General features: G+C 39.0%; 1 protein-coding gene across 1 annotated transcript; it reads right to left on the bottom strand.

The window, feature by feature from the left end:
- Positions 1-8152: 8152 nt before the first annotated feature.
- Positions 8153-12746, bottom strand: TMEM60 (transmembrane protein 60). The gene is made up of 2 exons (XM_049783713.1): positions 12601-12746; positions 8153-8604 (listed from the first exon to the last, which is right to left on the bottom strand). The coding sequence occupies exon 2, from the start codon at positions 8552-8554 to the stop codon at positions 8153-8155; it is 402 nt and encodes a 133-aa protein (XP_049639670.1). The 5' UTR covers positions 8555-8604; positions 12601-12746.
- Between the last annotated feature and the right edge of the window lie 166 nt (positions 12747-12912).

Raw genomic sequence — 12912 nt, 5'->3', positions numbered from 1 at the left:
AATCATTTTGGAATGTTTGGAGAAGCGAAGACCATTAATGGCATCTAACCTTTCTAACTTGTGTGACAAGATTATTTTGTCCTAAACTACTTAATTTAAAATCAGTTGAGTAAGAAATCTCTAGTTATAGAAAATTTATTTGTATAAGTATTTAAAAATATCTTACATTTTTCTTGCAAAGAGGAGAAAAATAAGACAAATACAAACTTAAAAAATAAGGGCAATATATAGAGGTAAAACTAACAAAATAGTAAGTTACCTCAGCTTTTTAAGGACTTCCAGGGGTCCTCAAACTTTTTAAACAGGGGGCCAGTTCACTGTCCCTCAAACCATTGGAGGGTCTGACTATAGTAAAAACAAAACTTATGAACGAATTCTTATGCACACTGCATATATCTTATTTTGCAATGAAGAAACAAAACAGATACAAATACAATATGTGGCCCGCGGGCCATAGTTGAGGACCACTAGGCCTTACCCTAATAAGGATAATGTAATAGCAGCAGCCTCAAGAGCTCTAGAGAAGAAAACTGGAGTAGGAAACAGGATTGTCATTGCCTTACTAAAGGTGATTAAAACTATTCCCTTCAATGAGCACTATTTCAGATTGCATTCACTACTACCCACTGCTAGAATTTAAAAGTCAAATCTCTTTACTGTAGCTTGATGAAAAGAACTTTTATTTTAAGTTTGGTATTCTGGGCTCATGCTTTTCTTTCTTTTTTTTTTTTTGCTGCCTTTTGAGTTAGTGTGCTGTTCTTTCAGTGGCTTCTGCTCCAGCTTCATTTGTGTTATTTATAAAACTGCTTATATTCTAGTTAGAAAGAAACTAAAGTTAGAGGCCTATCAATAGTTAAAAAAAACTGCAGCAGAGATACCATTTCTGGCCCTCAGGTTAAAAGGGTAGAAAATCTTGATGGTTTGTAGGAAATCAATATATTTGTAACATAGGAATTTTTATGGGATAAAGAAAGTATAAATCATGATATTGTAAATAGAAATTTTGTGGGGCTTCTTTTTCCCAGTGAACTTCTATTTTATATGTTACTGTCTCAATGTTCCTGATCACTTTATGTATTTGCATCAATCTTTTAGGGAAAGATACAAATTTATAACAAACCAGTATTGAGAAAAAGGGGTGTGGTTAGAATGCATTTTCTTTTAAAATGAAAATTTACACACACACACACAACAACAACAACAACAATTTGTTTTCTAATTTTCCAGGAACTTAGAAATGCAGGAGGTCATACTGTAATAAAGTGTCTTTAGGGAATCCCTTTAAAATATAGTAGCCTTAAACTTTTAACAATATCTAAAATAACCATAATGGTTGCTTTTAGGTATAGTTTCCTATATAATCTAGTATATTCAAACTTCTCCATATTTAAAAAAAATTGTTTTGTAAAATGCATACCTCTGTTGGACGTGAAGTATAAATCAATGGGCTCAGATTTCTTTTTTTTTTTTTTTTTTTTTTTTTTTTTTTTGGTTTTTGGGCCACACCCTGTGACGCTCAGGGGTTACTCCTGGCTATGTGCTCAGAAGTTGCTCCTGGCTTCTTGGGGGACCATATGGGAGCCGGGGGATCGAACCGCGGTCCGTCCTAGGCTAGCGCAGGCAAGGCAGGCACCTTACCTCCAGCGCCACCGCCCGGCCCCACAGATTTCAAGTTACAACCATGTCACCTTGAATAATGCTTATTTTTCTTACGGGTTATAATTTCAAAATCCTTGAGATGCAGTTTGAGAACTTTTGACTACCTTTGTTACACACAAATTATTTCTATTTCAATATTGCATTATATTAATGGTTTCTAGTTAGTACATTCCAGTTCTTTTTCTGAACACAGGTTTTTTGCTGTTATTTCCAGTTTCTTGGATCACAATAAAGCAGTTAAGATAATAGTTCTGATATGATCTTATTCTATATATTATTGTTACATAAATTATTAAGTTTATATTCAAACTTAAAAAAATAAGGTGACTCGTGTTTTTTACAGTGCTTTTATTTTTAAATCACATTTGTTTATTCCCTGTTAGCTAAATAATATATATTTCATACTCAGGTTAGCTGGTTAGCTAGCAAAAGAATTAAGCATTGTGATATTTAGTTGAAAACTTTACTGAAGCCATATTCATTATCTTCTTGTCACCAAGGCTATTGGCCATATAGAAAAATTAGGTTGATCCAGCCCATGTGTGTGTGTATGTATGTATGTATGTATGTATGTAAGTATGTATGTATGAGTCCAAATGTAAGGTTGTTGGAAATACTATTCTTCGTTCTTCATAATCATTTTTAAGTTTGGGGAGTCAAGAAAGATAGGAAAGATTTTATTTTTTAGCTTAGCCTATTGGTATTTTATCAAGTGTTTGAGTGTAAAAGTTTTTCCTCAAAATACTTAAGACAGGTAGTACCATTTTTGTAAATAATGAATTAACACTTTTGAAAATTTGCATTGAGTTACTTTTTTGGGGGCAAATTCACTGTCATGTAAATTAATTTTATTATTTAGCAAAGATGCAAGATTTGATTTTGGAGTTTGAGAAAAGTTTTTCCTGTCTTCTACCTTTCAATAAATACTAAAATTGATCATTATAATATTTTTGCATTTGTTTTGTAATTATTTTCTCATATTAGACATTTTATGTTTGCTATCTTTAAAAGTTTTTAGTGGAAGTCATAAACCCGATTAATTTGAAATTAATTTGAAATTCTTTTCCTTCTTGAAAACTTATTTATCAGAAGTTGACTTTATACTAACAGAAAATATAATGAGGATTTCCTTAAACAGAGTTGCTGAGCTAAGGCAGATATGAGCACTAGGATGTTTTGATCACCTCGTTCCTTTTAGACAAGACTCATTCTTTCCCTGGAGAAGGACAATTTGTTAATTGTTTTCCAGTCTATCAAGTTGATAAAATGTGACTGTATTCAAGTTTTCTGACTGGTGGGATGCTTCACAGTCTTTCTCCCTGATATAACCATTTGATTTATAAATAAAATTTGCTGATTTTATGATTCTTCTTCATGGAAAAATTATGTTTATAAAATGTTTTGTACTGACATAACTTAGATAATTAAGGTGAATCATTTGACCCTCCTGGCCTATTACATTATTATTGTTATCAATTGTATATTGGCTACAGAAGGAATAATTAGCTTTTAGATAATCAAGGACCTAAAAGCTTCAGATATTGTATATTTTTACTGTGGGAGTAGGGAAAGGAAAGGGATATTTTCTTGCATATCACATTATCTTTCTTTCCAGGACTTGAGATTTAGGGAATGTAAAGAAGCTGAGAATAAAATGTTGAAATTCATGTTGAGATATTAAAGTAAAATTTATGATTTGTATGTATTACTCTTATCTGACTTCCAAGAATTGCACTATTAAAATATAAACACTCTGGATCTTTCTGCCCATGTTGAAATGTAAAATTTATGCCTCTTTTTAAAATGTTTAATCTTTGTTTCCTTCATAGCTGTTGTATAAGTAAAAAGTATGAAATATAAAGAATTCATAGATTTCAATATAAATGCAAGTACTTTTCAAAATAGGGTTTACAATTTGTCAGTTCTTTATTTCTCCTTGAATATTAAAAAATATTGTTGAGGTCCTTTCATGGCAGGGTTCAGGAGTTCACACTATTGCCAAAAAAGCAACACATATTCAGTGCATGTATTCTAGCTTTTGAGCTCTATTCCGGTCCATTTTTGTTTTTAAATTTTGCCAGGTTTTTATGTTTAAAAGTATTAAGAGGCACTTCCAAAAATCCTCCTGAGTTTGACTTTTCATTTGTGTATATGTGGCAGCATGGGAAGGTGTGGTGGCAACACCTAGTGAGATTCAGGGGCTATTACTACCTCTGCTCTGATTATGGTGCTATGGTTTGGAAACAGGTGATGGCTTTTCGGCTGGCTGCAAGCAGTGCAAATGACCCTTAAACCTTGTACTATCACTCTGGCCAGTGTGATTTTTGTTTGTACTCTTGTTCTATTTTTTCCTCAAGGTTGAAAATCTGTCTTTGCTTTCACTTCATCTTGCATGCATTTGTCATCTCACTACCTTAAAAATAATTGTACTGGTGCCAGAGCAATAGCATAGGAGGAAGGTCATTTGCCTTGTAGACGACCCAGGTTCAATCCCCAATATCCTATATATATGGTCTTCTAAGCCTGCCCGGAGTATTTTTTGAGTACAGATCCAGGAGTATAACCCCTGAACCCTGCCCTATGTGGTCCAAGACCAAAAGAAAAAAATTTTCATTTAATCTTCAAATTTAATAATTGAAATGGATTCCTTTGCCAAAAATAATGGTTTTTCGCTGATAGTATTTATTATAATTTCCCACAATTATTCTTAAAACTTTGACCTATATGCTCTTTTTGTTAATTGGATGGCTCTTTTAAGTTTTAATTAAAAAGTTATTTTAGGCATTGTGGTTTATAGTATTGTTCATGGTAGGGTTTCATGAGTAATGATCCCTTATCAGAACATCCACTTCTCTTCACCCAGTAGTCTGCCCCCCCCCCCCCACATAATAACCTCCCATTCTTTCCCTGAGATAAGTTTCCTAAGGACAGCCAGTTATCAATTTCTGTTGCCCTTGGGTATTTGTTATACCCCCACTAAGACTATATTGATTACACACCAACCCTTTTTTGAGGTGGTCCTTCCAAGCTATGTCAGCTCCTGGGATCAGGTTGTAGAACCAAAGATTGCAGTGCTGCTCAGGCACAGTTACATATATTTAATCAGATGTTTGGGGGCTAGGGAGCTCTAGGGCTACATTCTGTGTTCTCCAGGGGCCAGGTGATGAAGATAAAACGTGGATCAGCTGGTTATCCATTTATTCTCCATGTTTCTTTTTCCTCCAGCTTTTATTAGGTAATACCTAATCGCTGTGCTACCACTCCAGCCCCATAGACCACTATTTTTGTGTGACTTGTCAGGCAAGACTAATTTTATTTTTACTTAAAATTTTTGAAATAGTAAGTCAAGTGAGACAATATATTTTGTTTCTGAAATTATATGAAATTTAAATGGAAAGAAGGAAAGACAGAAGCTATATTGTACACTTTATAATGTCACTACAGGGGCCTGAGTGATAGCACAGCGCAGCGCATTTGCATTGCACGTGGTTGACCTGGGACAGACTCAGGTTCGATCTCCAGCTTCCCATTCAGTCCCCTGAGCCTGCTAGTAGGACAGGCTAAACGCCACCAGGTGTGACCCAAAAACCAAAGGGGAAAATATGTCATTACAGGAAAGTTTTGCTTCTTGTTTTTTGGTGCAGGGATACAGGAATGTTTAGGCCACACCCAGCGGTGCTCAGGGCTTACTCTTGGGTCTGTTTAGGGATCACTCCTGATTGTGCTGGGGATCAAACTGGTGCCAGTTAGCACCCTAATCCCTGTCCTGTTTCCAGCCTTTAACTTGATATCTTTTTTTCCTCTGAGAAATACTTAGGTAATAATACTATTATGTAGTTCTCTAAATTATAAAATCCTTTATAGTTTCCATTTTTAAAAAATTAAATCACTGATAGTTAAAGTTGTTAATAATTGAGCTTTGGTCATAGTGTTTCAACACTTTTCACCAGTGTTCATATTCTGCCACCCATTTCCCCAATCATACCCTCATGTCCCTAAGGCAGGCACTTCTCTTTTTTTTCATTTAGGCACAATGGTTTGGAATATTCTCACTGAAGAAGTAGCATACATATCCCTTTACTTACATCTTTTAGTTCATTTTTTTTTAAGGAAATGGAGCCAGAGATTAAGGAAATTTTTTTTAGTACATTTTTTTAAGGAATGGAGCCAGAGATTAATTTTTTTCTTTTTTCTTTGGTTAGGTTTAGGGTAAGATTCAGGATTAGGGTTAAGGTTAGGTAGGCTTGTTTTTTTTTTTTTTTTTAATTTGATCACCATGTTTACAAAGATTTTCATACTGGGGTACTTTATTTCCTTTCATTTTCCAGCCTTTGTCTAGAGTGATTACGTCCAACTGTCATATTTTTACTTCCCACCCATCTTTTGTTGTCTTTGAATATTCTTCTCATACTATTTATAGTATATATATAAAATATATTTAATACACATGAGTGTGATCATTCTATGTCCCTCTAATTCATTTCACTCAGCATATTCTTCATGTTGAACTACATATAAGTAAATTTCATGGCTTCAATTTTCCTAACAGCTTCATAGTATTCCATTGTGTAGTTGTATTTAGTTTCTTTATCCACTCATCTGTTCTTGGGTAATTGATTTGGCTTTTTCCAAATTCCAGATTCTGAACAGTGTTGCAGTGAACATGAGGGTGCATATGCCTTTTCTGCTTTTTATTTTTGGTATATTAATTCCCAGGAGCAGTAAGTACTATTGGTTTGAATGGCAGCTCTATTTCTAGGTTTGTTTTGTTTTGTGTCTAAATCCATCAGTGCTCTGGGGTTACTCCTGGCTATACATTCAGGAATCATTCTGGTAGTGCTTGGGGGTACCATATAAGATGGCAGGGAATTGAACCTGGGTCTGCCATGTTTAAAGAAAGTGTCCTATCTGCTATGTAATCTCTAGTCATCCCCCCTTTCAATTTCTAGTTTCTTGAGGGAAGTCCATATTGTTTTATCAGAAGTTTGGACCAGTTGACATTCTCACCAGCAATGAATGAAAGATCTGGTTCCTTATAGAAATTAAGTTTTCTTCTGTTTTAATTCTATGATAGATCAAACCAACTGTTTGATTCAATCAAATTAGGAATTTCATAACTTGGAACATGATGTTTCCCAGATGATTCTTTTCAGTTCTAATTTTAGGTACCTAGAAAGACTAATATATCAGTTACTGGGAAAAGTGACCAATTTTATTTAGTCTAGCTTTATAATTTCAAATAATAAGTAGTTATGGCTGAAACTTTTGTCATGCTATATATACAAAACAAAAATAGACCACAATACTGTATTTGAGCTTTCCACAATTACTAGCAGTCATAATTAAGTTTCTTTGTTAGATTTCTTGGAGGTGTTAAAGATAGAATACAGAGTCTTACATGCAAACCAAGTTTTTTACTACTGAGCTCCAGGCCTTTTTAGATACTTTAAAATTAACACTACATTTCCTCCCAGAGTTAAATTGAGGGCTGCAAAGGCTAATAACAATATTCCTGTTATAAGGTCCTAAAACATGTTAAGTCCATGGAATTTTATTTGCGTTTGGGTGGTTGATCGATGTGGGAATGACAAAACCAGGGGTGCTCAGGGCTTATTTTGAGTGGGTTCGGGGCCATACCAGGAATTGGGTATAAAACCAGGGTTGGCGGGGCAAGCACCCTACTGCCTGTACTATTGCTCTGGCCCCAGTCTTTGCACTTTATTTTAAAAGTATTGACACCTCTGCCTTTTTTGAATTTGGGTAGGTATTTTATGTCTTAAACACAGATATTTCTGAGAGAGGCAGTATCTCTCTAAGACTTCATAGATGGCAGGCACAAAGTGTGACTGCCTGACCTAACCAAATGTTTGGTTCCCTTAAAGTCCAGGGGTCTCAAACTCAATTTACCTGGGGGCCGAAGGAGGCAAAGTCGGGGTGATCCTTGAGTGCAAAGTTAGTAGTAAGCCTTGAACATTGAGGGGTGTGACCCAAACAACTAAAACAAAACAAAAAAAGGGCCACAAAATGTTGTACGGAGGGCGTGAGCTCCATCTGATAAAAATCTGCCAAACTTGGATTCCTTCTGAATGTAAAATTAAATGTAAAATTAAACTTCAGTGACTTAGGTTTCTTTTCAAGCACAAATGACTACTTTGTCAAAAGCAATATTAGAACTGGTTCCTCATATTCAGGAACTAGTACCTCATAAATCTTCCTCATAAAGATTTAGTGTTTATTACATATAAACTACATGTGTATAAGTGACTATTGAAGAGTCAAGAAAAAAGGTTCAAAACAAACTTTTATTTACAGAAGATATTTATAATTCAAATACTGGATAATCAAACTTTCAGTTGACTAGAAGTCACCAAGATAGTTTTATGGAAGCAGTATTAAACAACATTTTAGTTCTCTGGTATTCTTCAAGCTTGCAAAAGATTCAGACTTTAATGACAGCTTACTGAACAGCAATAAAATGAGACGTTCCGAGAAGTCAGTCTCTTACCAAAAAAACATTATATCCAAGCTCTATCAATGCTCCAGCCAGTAAGGCCCATAAAGGAATAAAGACATAGGACAGATTCATGGTAGTAAACTGTTCCAGTCGAGCACAGAGTGCAAGGCAGAAGGCTAATTTAAGTAACATTGCAATGAGATACCAGGCTTTTTTTTTAATATTGTGTGATCCATGTCGGGGGTCAAAGCCAGACTTGCATCGCCCAGCCATTTTCACAATCAGCATAACAAGAAGGATCGTGTCAAATATCCAGACTGGAATAAATATGAGGAACCAGTTCCAAGGTGCCTTCTCATCCAGTTTCAACACCAACATGATCAAGAAGAGTAATGTGAAAAGCCAGGTGAGTAGCACTCTCTGAGCCAAGGACATTCTCATTTAAACAGTTTAAAGAGGCTGCTTCGGAGTCGAAAAAAGGGAAATATAGCCTGAGAAGGGGAAAAAAAAAAAAACAAAGGTTGTTCTATATCACAGAAAAACAATCTATTCTTAAGTGAACAAAGCTGATTACCATTCAGATGCCATTTCAATTTCTTTAATAATATAGCCACAGCACTCCTCATAACTATGACAACACAATGTAACATTTTTAGTATATATACTTGGTATAATTTCTATTGAAAGTCCAGAACAGGTTATTTTATTGCACTGCAATCACTCAACCTACTAAATTCATAAGTTTACTTATGAACTGATTTCTGCATTGTAGAATTTTTAAGGTCTATAATTTGCATATCTACATATTTATTCAGAGTGCTAACAAAATGAAAATACAGCTAATTAAAAATTATGAAGGCATCAAATAGAATGAAGATTTTAAGGATCTCAGTGAGCTAAAATAGACAACACTGGATTTTCAGGTTGTTTTTTTTTTTTTTTTGGAGGGGGGGCACACCCAGCAGTGCTCAGGGATTACTCCTGGCTTTACACTCAGAAATCCCTCCCAGGCCCTGAAGAGATAGCACACAGGTTTGCCGATCCAGGACCAAAGGTGGTTGGTTGGAATCCTGGTGTCCCATATGGTCCCCCCGTGCCTGCCTAGAGCTATTTCTGAGCAGACAGCCAGGAGTAATCCCTGAGCACCACCGGTGTGGCCCAAAAAACAAAAAACAAACAAAAAAGAAATCTCTCCCGATTGGTTCGGGGGACCACATGGTAGGTATGTCAGGGATCGAACCCAGGTCTGTCCCAGGTCAGCCACATTCAAGGCAAACTACCGCTGTGCTATACTTCCTGCCCGTGGATTTTCAATTTTACTCTATTGGTTTTATGTATTTAAAGTTTCTCTTTAAGGCCTGAGAGATAGCACAATGATAGGCTGTTTGCCTTGCATGTAGCTGGCCTCGGACAGACCCAGGTTCAAAATCTCCAGCATCCCATAGGGTTCTGTGAGCCTGCCAGCAGCAATTTCTGAGTGTAGAGCCAAGAGTAACCCCTGAACACCACTGAGTGTGGCCCCCAAACCAGAAATAAGTAAAATTTCTCTTTAAAATTATTATAAATACCTATTTTCTCAATCTAGAATCCCCCCTTAATATATATTTTAGGGGGATTGTGAGTATTTCAGTTTTTCAGTATTTGTAAGTGCTCTACATTGAGACTTCATATTCAGAGTATTAAAGAAAATTTTCTACTATGTCTTTTTATTGCTTAAATCAGTAATTCATTAAAGTCTGGAATTTTGATTAGGAATGTAATTCGCTACAAACACTTAAATGTTAATAGGCATTATTTAATCTTTTTTAGATTATTCAATCTTTACATACATGATTATAGCATGTTATCAACCTTGGTATATTACTTTTGTTTTTGTTTTTTGGCCACACCTGGTGACGGTCAGGGGTTACTCCTCACTATGCGCTCAGAAATCGCTCCTCGCTTTGGGGGACCATATGGGACTCTGGGGGATCTTACCAGGGTCCGTCCTAGGCTAGCTATTGCAAGGCAGACGCCTTACCTCTAGCACCACAGCTCCGGCCCTGGTATATTACTTTTATTAGTTTTTTTAAACTTTATTGATTGGTTTTTGGGCCACACCCAGCAGCACTTAGGGGTTACTCCTGGCTCTACATTCAGAAATTGCCCTTGGCAGACTGGGGGACCAGATAGGATGCCAGGAATCAAACCGGGTCCCTCCTGGGTCAGTAGCATGCAAGGCAAATGCCCCGCTGTGCTCTCTCTGGCCCCACTTATTTTATTTTATTTTATTTTTAGTTTTTGGGCCACACCTGGTGGTGCTCACAGGTTACTCCTGTCTCTGTGCTCAGAAATTGCTCCTGGCAGGCTTGGGGACTATATGGGATGCTGGGGATCAAACCCAGGTCTGTCCCAGGGCAGCCACGTGCAAGGCAAACTCCCTACCACTGTGCTATCACTCTGACATGGTATAGTGAAAATAGAATGGGAAATCAAATTCTAAAGATTGCATGCAACTAAAATGAGGAACTAACAAAAAAGGTAACATGTAAATAGTTAATAACATTTTATTCCCTTTAAATATTTGGAGGAGCATATATGACCTATCATGAGACTAAGAAAAGGTTAAAATTGTTGATAAAGGTGAATTTGATTACAAAACGAGGGAAAATGGGTTAGGGAGACGACTGTATGGGCTGGAGTACATGCTTTGAACATAGGAAACCTGTGTTTAATCTGGTATGGCATGATACCTTGATACTGCTGAGTATGACCCTCAAACCATGTGTTAATAAAATGTGAAAAACAAGCTACAAGACAGTAAATGACTGAAGATCGAGAAGACATTCATGGAAAGACAAAAAAAGGTGGTAGTAATATATATCTAAGAAGGAAACTGGCTAGCTAAATCAAATGCCCTAGTCTAGTATGCTGAGTTAAATATATTCACTATATTTAATAAACATAATATATTAAGGGGGGGGCAGAGTGGTGGCGCACGCAGTAAGGCATCTGCCTTGCCCGCACTAGCCTAGGACGGACCGCGGTTCGATTTCCCAGCCTCCCATATGGTCCCCCAAGCCAGGAGGGATTTTTTTTTATTTTTGGGGCCACAAAGGCTAGCCCGCGCAAGGCAGACACCTTATGCCCTGCGCCACCGCCCCAGCTCCAACCAGGAGCAATTTCTGATCACATAGCCAGGAGCAACCCCTGAGCGTCACAGGGTGTGGTTTTAGAAAAGACATGAAGGAAACACCTTCACAGTTGTGAAGCGCCTGTGAAGGTGTTTCCTTCATGTCTTTTCTAAAAGACAGGGGCTAACTGGATGCACAAGGATATTTCAATAAGAATATGTAAGTTTATTGTTTGCACTCATCTTGTTTACTTAAATGGCAAATGACTTATTCTGCAATTTGAAAAGCAGATGCTTTTGTTCCCCTGAAAGCATTTGCTGAGTTCTTGGCAGAGCATTTGCATAATACAATGTGCTATGGAATTCGGAAGGGGGTGTGTGCTGATATGGGTAACTATTGAGGGGCTTCACATGTAAATCAGGGTTTGTCCAACCCGGATAAATACAATTCTATCTAGACATTCTGGTGAATGTTTAAGAAATTGCAATGCACTTGCTTCCACATCAGCCATTGGGTGCATCAAGTTTACTATTTCCTCAAAGAACTGAGCAGTAAGTACCAGGTCACAGGAAGAGACGGTTACTGGGGAAAGGATGTACGTAGAGCAGTCCTGTGACTACAAGTCACAAAAAGCGGGATGCAACTGGGCTTAGCTGTCAAGCTGGAAGCTACGCAAGGAAAGATTATAAAGGGCTTCCCTCAGAGTTAGAGAAGACGCACAACCCCGATTCTATTCATTCAGTCATTCATTGGTCGTCCGGTATTCAGCAATCCTCTTAGCGTCCTGCAACGGTTTTGTTTTCTCCCTAAGGTAAGGAGGGGCGGTGGCATACCTTGAGGCAAAAGTGTGTTTAATGACGTACTGCATTGCTCACGTGAAGGGGAGTTTGTGTGTCTGTTCAAAACGATGATGCCCCCCAAGTCGAGCCTGAAGGCAGCTCCCCGCAGTGCCCACTTGCACTCAGTCTGGGTGTCCCCAGCCCCACACTTCCTCTCGCTGCAGCTGGGTCTCCTCTCCCAAGGGAACTAACTCTCCTGCACCCGAAGACGGCCGCGCTTGACCTAGAACCGCGTCCTGCAAGGAGCCTCCGTCTCCCCAATCTCCGCGTCTCGGGCACGGGCCTTACGAAGGGGTTCCCGAAGTGCGCTGGCTCTTGGCCCGCAACCGCCCCCAGGAGGCCTCGTCCTCCGAGCCCCGCCCTGAGCCTCTGGAATCGGGGCCACGAGCGCGGCTCGGCGGAGTGCGTGTGGCCGACAGGGAGCGTGAAGGCGGCGGGGGCCGGGCGCCGCAACCCCGAGCGAGGCCTGGGCGGCCCGGGGGCTGGAAGGCAACGGGGGAGCGGAAGCCGCTCCCTCTCCAGGTCCCGGACTCACCTGACAGCGCCGCCGGCCAGAGAGCGGAGAGGCGCGCGAAGCCCCGGCACCCGGCCAGCTGGGATCCTCAGCCTGCGGCACACTTTCTCCCCCATTTAATCCACAACTCCGTCACATGATAACCGAGAGAGCGGAGCGGAGGCCCTCCTCTCCAGACGCCCGCGGTGGAGGCGTTCACGGCTCGACCTCGGGGCCACGCCCACATCCGGGGCCGAGTCGCCCCGCCTCTGCGCCCGTGCGATTGGCTGGCGAGCGCGCCAATCTTGTCCCAGCGCTCCTTTCCCCGCGCTCATTGGACGATTCGGCCGCCGG

Source organism: Suncus etruscus, chromosome 1, assembly GCF_024139225.1.
Source record: "Suncus etruscus isolate mSunEtr1 chromosome 1, mSunEtr1.pri.cur, whole genome shotgun sequence".
NCBI lineage: Eukaryota > Metazoa > Chordata > Mammalia > Eulipotyphla > Soricidae > Suncus > Suncus etruscus.
The sequence above is the reverse complement of the archived record's forward strand: the minus strand, read 5'-3'. Positions and strand labels throughout refer to the sequence as shown.